At 39.9% G+C, this 12,029-nt stretch overlaps 1 protein-coding gene across 1 annotated transcript in view; it reads right to left on the reverse strand.

Moving 5' to 3' along the window:
* Positions 1–1,418: 1,418 nt before the first annotated feature.
* The window catches only part of LOC135251931 (sodium-driven chloride bicarbonate exchanger-like), a 94,696-nt gene continuing 84,085 nt past the window's right edge, over positions 1,419–12,029 (reverse strand). The window contains exons 23-27 of the mRNA XM_064329814.1: positions 11,720–11,893; positions 11,201–11,323; positions 10,215–10,279; positions 9,885–9,995; positions 1,419–5,959 (exon numbers count right to left, since the gene is read on the reverse strand). Of these exons, the coding sequence (XP_064185884.1) occupies positions 5,881–5,959; positions 9,885–9,995; positions 10,215–10,279; positions 11,201–11,323; positions 11,720–11,893 (552 nt within the window). The 3' untranslated portion in view covers positions 1,419–5,880. The remainder of the gene's footprint in view (positions 5,960–9,884; positions 9,996–10,214; positions 10,280–11,200; positions 11,324–11,719; positions 11,894–12,029) is intronic.

Here is a 12,029-nt window from a genome sequence, read left to right on the forward strand (position 1 = left end):
TCACTCCAGTCTTACCCTTGCTTTGAGATGGCTGATCTGGAAGAGCATTGGTCCACGATCTACACTTCAGCACTCCAGGAAATTGTGTTGCTGTTGTCCTTAGAGGATTTTGTTGTTCTTTTGACAATACACCTAGGCCACACACCCCTAGCTGTATATTCTACTGATTCTACTGAGGTGTTGCTCTAGCAGTTAATCACAGTTGATCAAGGGGCAGGTTCAAAAGATACACTGGATGGCATCATCAAGCCAGAGTTAGGACTCTGAGTAGCACCTGTGTTTATTGTCGAAAGATTTAGCATTGTTTTCTTGGGTCTGGACGAACCAATATAGAAGGAAGCTTTAACGAAGCATTGATGAGTATAAAGATTTCTTTGCCAGAGGAAGTGTTCTGTCTTGTGTCCACCATCACCCCTGTAAGAGGAGATTAACAGGTAGTATGGAAGGAGAAATTGAGCACAATTGCCATAGTTTGTAACTGGGCTCTACCAGTTCCAAATGCTATCCCTTGAACTGAGTTTTAAAAGAGAACTCGATTAAAAAGGTGTAGTGCAAATGTCAGCTAACTATCATTAATTAGCTAACTGACCAAACTAGTAAACTAGCTAAGTACAGAATAGTAGTTAGCTAGCATTAGCTTACTGGATTTGTTGCTTAACATTGAAAAAAAATTCATTCTTTGAACCTCACTGTTGATTCAGGGTGAGTGTAGACATCCAGGGTTCTCCTCCCAAACAAATGTACCCAGCCGCTTCTTTACACGCCCTGGACTACATCTAACTTCACACAGAGCAGAGTCAGAAGTTGCATGCAGTCCATGGGAGCTCAATTGACCAGCAAGGGTAGCTAAATAGCAATGAAAGCAGATCCCTAACCGACCAAATCCTCCCACACGCTGCCCTATGGAGCTACCGGCCACCATTAGCACTGCCACAGTCCGGATTCAAGGATGAGACCCATCCATGCACCACAGCGTGAACTGTTGTCTAACATCTGAAGAAGACCAAGATAGAGTGAGATACAGGATTGTGAAAATGGATTCATTTTGACATTTTGTCCGGAAAAGAGAAAGAGAACAAAAGTAGGCAGAAAACTGTAGTACTGAACAGGGCACAGAACAGTACCATGGTACAAACAACAACAAATGGAACAAACAGCAACAAGGAGGAACTTCATTTATGGATGCACACAGAAATGATTCTTCTATCAGAAAACCCTATAAATAGTGTTTGCACATTCTGTTTTATATCTCGGAGGAGTTTGCCCGATTCCAAGACAGAACATAACTCTGCACTGTTGGATCCCCAGATGTGCTTCTTTGTTTTTTTCTCACTACATGTACATCATACATTGTTTCCTACATAAAAACAGAAACCAATTAATGAGACAGGACAATGGGAATAAACCATAAGCAATCATTTGAATTCAAAAGTTTTTTATGCCTTTTAAAATTTAAAAGAAAGCAACACATTACATAAAGACATTTTATTTAGGTATTTGTTTGAACAAAATTATATTATTTTACAAAGGAATTCTAGCATTTATTTAATAAAGTACAATAAATGTCATACATTTGCCTGAATAGTAAAAATACTATTGCTTCTATTGTTTCTAATGAATTCTTTCAAGATGTGTTCTCCTCACATTTACAGTTATTGAATACATTTAGTTCAGAGCAGAACACCCCATATAAGTTTATTGTTATTCAAACACAATTTTTCAGGTAAAGAATATGATCTCTTAACTAAGGCCTCTATTCAGAATAATCACAATGTTCCATGTCCTTGAGTAACAAATTCAAGCAGTTTTGACATGTTTCTTATTTCTTACATAACATTTTCCAAACATTTCAGTAACCATAAATCTGAAGGCATACTATGCAGGATTTTTAATTTGAAAATATTATAAAATAACCATGCTAAGGCATTTCTATGATACACTGGCCCTCAGTCTTTAAACATTTTGGCGCTCTGTTCTGTGCTTTTTTTCTGTGCTCTTTTCATGGCTACAAAGCTTGTGTTTTGGGATCAGATTCCAATTAAGTTTTTGTTGCTAATTTGCTGCAATGACAGATGCTAAGAACCCTAGATACAGCTGGATAATTGCATGGAGTAAAACCCAGAAAATCTCTTTTTCATTCGATGTTCTAGATTTTGGATGGTTCTGAGTTTTACTCAGTGCAGTTATCCAGCTAACTCAGTAATCCTGCTTCCTGAAACAGGGCCTGGAATAGCTAAATACCAAACAAAGAAAAACACAAAATAGCTGCACCAGCACTACGGAATAGCTACCGTAACATGTTCCCACACAGTAAGGGGTGCACTCAGTGTAAAGATTGTTATAACAGTGCATAATTACTGTTACCATCTATATGGAATCATTCATGCTACTAAAATGATATTTTCTATACCACCTCACCTCTTCACTTGACATTTTGCATGTAGCGCTCAAAGGTGTATCCTCAACGGAGATGTGGGTGGTGTGAGTGGGGTTTATAAACACAGAGTCTACAAGGGCTGCAAAATCCTACATAGTATACCTTTAATGTTACATAGAAACAAAAAAGTAGAAGTCATTATTCAGTGCTGATGACAACACACACTGTAGTTGAACTGAATTGAACAGGCCAGTTATTAACATGTGAAAACTTGTGTCATAACAGTAAACATTGATACATGAAAGCCAGTGCTGAAAGCTGAATTATGTTGCTGAAGCTTGTCATACTTTCACATTGTGGAAACAATATAATTACAGTACCGGTATCAAGGTTTCCTAAGGCCAAGACAGGAATGTCTCCATTCCAGTCAATTCAAGCCCTAATACTTAGACAGAGCTTTAATCCAAAGCTTTTCACTGGAAAATGTTCTACATAAAGCCTTATAGCATATTCAACAAAACAAAAACAACAGTTTAATTTGTATATGTAACAATGGCGAATGGAATGGTCACTGGTCTGGCTAATTATACATACATACAACGATTCTCATTTTATTGTGAGAGAATGTTACAGTAATTACACCGGAAATAATAAACTGGAAAAAGAGCAAGCTATGAGGAGGGGCATGCATCTTGTGTGTATGTCCCCATTTCTCAGGTGAATATTTCAAAACGTACAGCCCTAGTGCTGTATTCATCAATTGAACTTCGCTTGCGTTAAGACTAGCGGTCAGTACAATTTATTCTGTCCCCTGTGCTATGTGTGTGTGTGTGTGGTCCTTAGCTGTTGTAAAGAAGATGCTTAGATCAGGGCTGTTCTAAACCCTATTGCTCTAAAACTCCTTTTGAACTTGAAAATTATTTTTGTAGGTCAGTATATTTTCAAAGGCAAGTTAGCCTTGATGATTCATTCTAGGTGGCTTCATTTCAACAAAGAAAGCTCACACATTTGATTGAATACCAAGATGACACAAATTAAAACTTTCAAAATGTAACTATCCTAAAGCTTTAATGAGCCCATTGACTCAACAGAAGTGAAGTAAGAAACATACAGTACATGTATCTTCATTTTAGCAAGCTGGGATAGGCTCCAGCGCCTCCCGCAAGCATGTCCAGGAATAAGCAGGTATAGATAATGGCTGAATGGATCTTTATTTAGATTTTTCGTCATTTTCATCATTGCCTACTCATTCGTGATTGCTTGGTACTTCATTAGCAAACTGCTTGTTCAAAGCATGGTCTCTATAGTGCGAATAGCAAAAATTATTGAATTATGAAAAAGCATATTTATACTTATATAATTATTATTCTTATCTATACATAACATGAAACTAGTGTCCAATTAATGCATATTACATGTATAACTTGTATGAGTATTCTATACATTTGTGCAATTTTAATTATGGCAAAGTTAATATGCTAAGGACCTAATGCTAAAGTGTGTAGCCAGAAATCGGTATTTTTTATTTATTAGGGTCACCATTTTTTTCGAAAGCACATGACCGAACGGCATTTAGACTTGCATTACAATCAATAGCCTCCTTAGACACTGGGTTAGCAAAATGACTTGACTTACAGAATTAGTGGTTAATTCTGACACTCATAAAAGCAATCTATTATTAGTTTTCTTAACTCATGGAGAATAAGAAAAGTAAACAAGCAAGGAAATTCAAATAAAAAAGGCATCTCAGCAACCAAGTGCACCAGTGTCCAGTATACGCAGTTTATCCATACATGCACGCAATACATATGCACATAACACAGATCAAAATGTACAATAAAAAACAGCAAAGTCTTGTTCAAGGGAATCATCTGCCATCAGGGGAACATCAGCTTTGAGTGGGAGATAGATGTCATCCATGATTTGATCAAAGCATTTTTAATGCATTTTTTGTTTTTCAAACATTCCACTAGACAAACTGGATAACTCCAAATGACATGCATTTCTCAATAAGCAGGCATTCAATGGCAGGGAATTCCCCTCTACTAAACCACACAGGCAGAAGCGTGCACCATGGGCTACTGATGTTGTGTGGCAAGGGTTTAGAGCAAGGGTGAAGCAAGCCTTGGGAGCTAGAAATATGAATACATGAAACGTACAAGAATGAGCAACATAAAAATTTATATCAAATACTAGTTCAGCAGATTCACAGCACAGTCAAAACAACAAACAGCCAATGCGTCAATACATAAAGAGAAGCCACAGAGAAACTAAAAACATATTACAAACCCCGATGCCCTACCAAAAGAAACTGTTTCTTTCAACCAGTACAAAAATGGATTGTTAGAGTGTTTGACCTCAAGTAAATCTCATAAGTCGCAAATTATTTTCACAAGAATGCTGAACTGCAATGACTCTCAGGGAGTTCTGGGACAAAGGCAAGAAAATCTTTCCAAGTGTTGTACAGAAAGCAAAACAATACTTTTCCATTCCAACTCCATCAATGCAGAAAGGCGCACCTCTTAGTAAGTTCATATCAAGCATCGTCTAGCAACAACAAAGGATACTATTAAAACTGACAAAGTTTAAATATTTTCCTTTTATTTCAGTACATCTGTTTAAAACTATAGGCTTTTTAGACAACCCCAGCTGAAAATTATTCCATTATTATAAATAGCCATCTATTTATCATTTTTGTACAGGTGACATTTACTGCACTTGTTATGTGTGTAGTCTACTTCCCACAGCTTAAAAAACAAGAACATAGCACAACACTATGAAAACATGCTACTTTACATGATACCACATGTCTGTATTTCTAATAACCACACTGAGTATAGCACATGACAGTGTGGGAACATTGCTGTCAATCATCATTAAGTGCCAATTAACTGGGGAGGTGTAATGTGACAATTATCAAACACATGCAATCAAAGAAGGCTCTACTGACCTCATGCTGAGGGCTGATTGAAATGCAGGTTAGAAAATGGCTTTGGAAAAACTGGTGACCCTATCCATCATTGCAACTATTGTATATATGATCTTTTAAAATACTGTGTAAGGTATTCCCAAAGGATATTGGCAAGTTTTGTTTATTTTTGAAGAAAAAAAATACAAAACATACAAAATACATACTACTTAGTTTAAAATAAAAACAGCTTTAAAAACATTATTTTAAAGGAAAGCTTAACCCACCAGGCCCAATCACTGGGTAATCATTGGGTAATGTCCTGATAGCTTCACATCTCCAGATATCTTTTTCTACCACATCAGCCCCTTAAAGTTGCTGGTATTACAAACGCACATACACAATAAACCTATCTGAAATGCCACCTGTTTGCTTCCTGAAAACGCAGACATAGCTTCAGATGCACTGAGGGAGAAAAAGGGCTTTACACAATGTACGTACGTGGACTTTCATGACAAAAACGTACGCACTTGGTCTACTCAAATGCAGTGCGCACTATATCCATTCATTTGAAAGCACAGTGACGGAGAATACATCACAGACATGTCTCCCTGTCAAAGCCCTTCTCTGTGTCCGTCGTCTTCTCCTGTCTTTTCAAGATGCTATTGGGAAAACTGTAAAAAAACAAAAAAAAAACAAAAACAAAAACAAAGGTAAGAAATTATGTTACTCTCTGCAGCTGATGAAATGTTTTGAGGAAGACAGGGTGTAAGCCTTTTAACTGCCCAGCCCCAGGAGCCCTCATCTATCAGGAAGCACCACCAAGTTTCAATTAGAAGTTACAGGACTACAGTCCACCCTGAGCCAGGCAGTTAAGAGGTATGTAGAAGCACAAAGAGGGATCTGAGGCAATGTCTGTGAAAGGTAAGTTCTGTCACACATGCCGAATAGAGGACCGAAAGGCTAAGCCCGGAGGCCTAGCAGCCAGCCATGTCAGGCTTCTCTGATTTGCCCGGTGGAGCGAGCGCTGCGCGGAAACCGCCTTTCACGGACATCTGCAGGGCGGAGAGGAGGCCGCATGTCACCAGAGCGGAAGAGTGGCGGGAACAGATGCCGCCCGGCCGCCTGCCGGCAAGCTCGCGCCCGCGCGCCGCTACATGCGGCCACCTCGATCAGCTCGCTCAAAGCGCGCATTTCCAAGCCAGAAACAGAAGCGGCGCGAGCACACGTGACACACGCAAAACTGCGGACAATGCAGAAGCGCCCGTGTAAAACTCACATCACAGGACACTGCCATGCAAACCCCAGCCTGAGGGAAACTCAAAATCCTGTTCAAATGTTGTCTTGCATCACGCAAAGACAAACAGCATTTTCAGAGTATGAGCAGGACACGACACCAGGTTGACGTGAGCAACAAGCCAGCCAAGCCGGCGTACAGGAAACGGGCTCTTACCTTTGGGCAATCGGCTTCTAAGAGGTTAGGAAAGGGAGCTTATGGTAGAAATGGAATGAAAAATTCAGTCAAGAAAAGTGTTAATGTTGTCAGCCCTAAAAGGGAAGAGCTGCCCAATCTATTAATATGACAGTGCAGCTGAAACGACTAAGCAGGATTAATACTGGTGTTACTCCAGCAACGGCTAAACATTAAAACCTTTTTTCACTGGTGACTCACACTTCCGCTGCAGATAAACAATGGAAAATCCTCTTAAATAAATATTCAGAGCATCCTGGAGAGCCACAGCCGGGCCTATTTCCTCACTGCCATTATAAGCTTTTAATAAACTCCGAACCAGAAAAGAGAACTAATATAGTTCAAACAAAAAAATATAATTACACTGAAACTGTGAAGTGTGTAGGGACAATAAAAGCCTGCATGGAGTCAAATATGTTAAATAATTCACCTACATCATATAAGGGAAGTACGTTTCAAAATATTCAACCAACATATGAGTAAACACAATTTTGAAATGGAAGCATGACATAGTTCACTCACAAATTAACGTAGAGAAGTGTTTGTAATCTACAATATATATGGCATGAAATAACAGAAACCATTAGAAATTAGTTATCTAGCTTGGGAGTCATGTGCACGCTCACTAAAATTTGTTAGAACAGAAAAATCCTAAATTGCCATTGATTAAATGTCCATTAATGGACTGCGATTCCCCAGGCTAATCATCTTGTGCCCTTGGTAATTGGTTGATTTACATTGCTGCTGATCTGACAATTCAAGTGCCTGGATCGATTCTGTCTTGTTTTAAGCTCAGGTTTTCACATGTTGAATATCAAAGCATATCAATATATACATCTAATTTGTGTGTGCTGCTCTGAAAAACAGTGTCAGCTAAATACTGGAATGTTCTATTTAGTTATGCTTCTGATGACCTGCCAATGGTGGGTATGAGGCATCTGGGTTTGTGGTCTCAAGAAAGAAAATACACTTCAAGTTACTGCAAAGTAGCTTGTGCAAAGACCAGCAGCTGCTTCATTCATACATAGGAAGCTGTTTCATATTCAGTGAGGGGGAATATATACTTACGCTGGCCACTGTGAAAGCATGTAGAACTTTTTAGGTTCATCACTGCATGTAGATTTTAATTTGTGGGCTTTTAACAGTCTGGGGAGGGCATGTTTCAACAGTTGAAATAAAACATTGAATATAAGGTTAAAGTACAGACTGTCAGCTTTAATTTGGTGTATGTATATATATTCACCGGCCACTATATTAGGTACACCTGTTCAATTGCTTGTTAACGCAAATATCTAATCAGCCAATCATGTGGCAGCAACTCAATGTATTTAGGCATGTAGACATGGTCAAGACGATCTGCTGAAGTTCAAACCAAGCATCGGAATGGGGAAGAAAGGTGATTTAAGTGACTTTGAACATGGCATGGTTGTTGGTGCCAGATGGGCTGGTTTGAGTATTTCAGAAACCACTGATCTACTGGGATTTTCACGCACAACCATCTCTAGGGTTTACAGAGAATGGTCCGAAAAAGAGAAAATATCCAGTAAGCGGCAGTTCTCTGGGCGAAAATGCCTTGTTGATGGCAGAGGTCAGAGGAGAATGGCCAGACTGGTTCAAGCTGATAGAAAGGCAACAGTAACTCAAATAACCACTTGTTACAACTGAGGTATGCAGAAGAGCATCTCTGAATGCACAACATGTCAAACCTTGAAGCAGACGGGCTACAGCAGCAGAAGACCAACCTGGTACTAGCAAGGTGTACCTAATAAAGTGGCCGGTGAGTATATATGTGTCTGTGTGTGTGTGTGGAATATATACTGGATATGGTATTTACATCCATATTGGGTGATCTGTACAGAAATTACAGCCCTTTTTGTTCATAGTCGCCCCCATGTCAGGTGAGCAAAAGTAATTGGACAGATTAACATGATATAAAATAAAGTCATCATATTAGTTCTTGGTTGCAAATTTTTTGCATTTGATGGCTGTCTAAAGTCTGCGACCCATAGACATGCTCTGCCAGGCCTGTACTGTAGCCATCTTCAGTTCCTGTTTGTTTCTGTTTTTTTTCAGCCTGCTTCACAGGCATTGAGACTTATTTGGTCCTCATGTTCACAGACAACAACAGGCTCCAAATGCAAATTACACACCTAGAATCAACTCTAGCCCTTTTGTTAGCCGTCTTCCACATGAACTAATGATGCAAAGACACATAGCCGGCCAAGAAACAGCTGAGCAGCTGTCCAACTGTCCAATTACTTTTGCTCCCATAAAATGGAGGGACTGTGTATAAAACAACTGTAATTCTTACATGGATCACCCGATATGGATGTAAATACACCCGAATTAAAGCAATCTGCTAAACGATTAACCTCATACTCAACGTTCTATTTCAAATCCATTGAGTAAATGTCCCAATGTTTTTGCATTTACTGTTTATCTAACATATATTGCATATCTCATCAAAGCAGCCTCATTGAAAATCATCCCATTAGAAAGGGCACCCAGCTTGGGAAAAATCTGCATTAGACGTGTAGCCACCAAGTAAATTATAAAATGTCCATATGGTGTATCTCTGATACCAATTACAGTTTAGCCAATCCAGTCAAAGATAGAAGTAATTAAATCAATGGGAACACTGTACTAATTGTCATAGCACAGTTTTGAGAATTTTAAGCAACAACATAATTACAGGAGGTTGCCCTCTTGAAAATCTTATTGGCACGTGGATAACAGTGCTTAGAAAAGATGGCTTCAGTTCAGTACCTGTACACAGAAGGTATCATAAAGTACCACTGCTTATATTTTGTTAGTGAATCATTGCATTAGCTCAGAGATATTTAAGATTATTCTAGAGACAAGCAGAGCCTTACTGTAGCGTCACACTGGTTTTATACACAATAGCAAAGCTAAGGTAAACAAAAAAAAAAACCTTGACATGGTGACGTGGAGTTCTGCTTATCAGATTGACTTTTTTCTTCTCTCCATCAGCCTTGCATTTTATCATCTATTTAGCATCCATTTAATTTTTATTAATTATAGGTTCATTGAAGCTAATGGATTCATATGGTAATCCAGGCATATTTAATTTAACACTCATTTTATCTATAAATGTAAAATTTCAAAACCTTTTTGAGCTGGGATCTTTTTGGGAGCTTTCTGAGCCAAGGGCTTTCCAGACGTTCCCGAAAGAGGTTTTGGACATTTCATCAGAGATGTTCACTGTAGAGGGGTCAGCCCTGAAAAAAACAGAAACATTTTCAGTAGCTGTTTTTGGGTCCTATTTTTCACCATTACAACACAAATTTATACCTCTTCAAGAACCAAATCCCTTATGAATATACATATATGAATTGGCATTTGATGTCATTTATTAAGAACATGAATGCGTGTGCAATCATGTATATTCCAGTGCTCATTGACACGGCACTAGGGGTTGCAGCATCAGTGCAGCTCACTTGTAATGTCCTTCCAGTGGCACTTGGACAATTCCCTCCTCCTCAGCCAAAATACTTTGTTCATCCTGTAGAAGAGAGTAAAGTCACTACAAAAACCTTTAGCAACAGTACAATGGGAGTGGAAATTCAGTAAACTACAGCTATGTGTGTACTTGGACAGGTTGTAGTGCACTTGTTAAACAGCGCAGAGCAGAATTTATGGATTTGAATCCAGGCGGAGAGACAGTTGCTGTTCGGCACTATTGGGCATGACACTCAATCTCAGTTATTCAGTGCTGCTTTCCACAATTGGCCAGTACAGTGGCCCTCGGCCCATGCTCTCAAACATCTTCCACATCTTTTCTTGAATAATAATTATCTATGAGATGTTGGATGTCACATGTCCACATACATAGCCATACAGTGTACATAGCCAAGCCATGGGCCTAAGGCATTAAATGATAGACGGCCTGTCATTTTGTGTATTGGAATGACAGTTGGGAGGTTCATGATTTGTAATGGCGCTGGTCATTAAAACAGAAATCGTGCATTGAGAGCACTCTGAGAAATGCAGACCACAAACGCTCTGTTCTATAGGGCTGGGGAACAGGTGCTTAGTCTGTGCTGACATGTGCTGGACATTGAGCAGCCTGCTCCTGTTATAGCCATACCCAGGGTGCACAGACAAACGCTGCTACATACACACTCTCCGCAACAGATGCACATTTGTCTCCCATCTGCCTTAAAGCAGGTTTACACTAAGAGATGGAGGATTGTTGTTATGGATACCCTCCCCATCACTAAACCAGTCCCTCTCGATGCCCGTTTAAGAGTTCATACACATATTCGCTCTGTTTCGTAGGCTCTGCCTTTCCTTTGCTTTCTTCATTTTGGCGCATTCCCTAATGTCTAGACAGCATGTTGTCAGTCAGTTATTTTTAGAACGGCTGGCGACGAGGTGGCGCTGGGAGCAGGCTCCCTGGTGCCCGCGTGCTGCGGGTCGCTACCTCTCGTTCCGCGTCCTCCAGTTTCTTCTTTTTACTCTCCGGCATGAGGTCATCCAGCCAGCTCAGCTCTCTCTTTGTGAAAACGAAATCCAGGAGCTTCCGAATAAACACCAGGGCCAGAACCTGAGGAAGAAGACAGCCAGAAACATTACACACCCACGCACGGCGCTCCTATGACCTATCCTAGTTTCATGATTTTTAAGTGAGCAGAAGTTAGTGTCATTTGCCTAATGTTTTTTGTGGATGTACATCCTACTACACCGCCCTCCAAAAGTATGGTGAAATTTGTTCGTTTTGCTATAAACTTTTGGCAATATGCATTTGAGATCAAAAGATAAATTTGAGACAAAGTACAGAGCATGGTATTTACATGCATGTATGTTTTACCATTTTACAGAAACTTGTTTTTGTGTTGTGGAACTTGGTTTTATGTGGAAGAGGTTGTTGAACCACCCCCATTCCCACACACTGGGTGAAATCCCTGTTCTTACAGCATGAGTGAGTGGCAGGGAGGCTCACCATCATGGGGAAAACAATGGCAGCCCTGGAAGTCTTGATGACCCAGAGGAGGACCAGGCAGCTAAGCTGGATGACGGTGAAGAGGTGGACCTTCCTCAGGGGAACGTGACGCAGGTAGATGAAATCTGGCTGGTGCTTTGCCGGCATGCCGAAAAGCCTTAGACGGTCAAAGAACTGGAGAACAACAACCACGAGAAATTGCACCGGGAGACAACCGTACAGCACTATTTGATCATGGACACAAATTTCAGAGGGAGTGAAAATTCAAAGTGGAACAGGAAACTTGTCAAGGCCTTCGAGGCCTTTATTT

This window comes from Anguilla rostrata, chromosome 3 (genome assembly GCF_018555375.3).
Source record: "Anguilla rostrata isolate EN2019 chromosome 3, ASM1855537v3, whole genome shotgun sequence".
Lineage (NCBI taxonomy): Eukaryota > Metazoa > Chordata > Actinopteri > Anguilliformes > Anguillidae > Anguilla > Anguilla rostrata.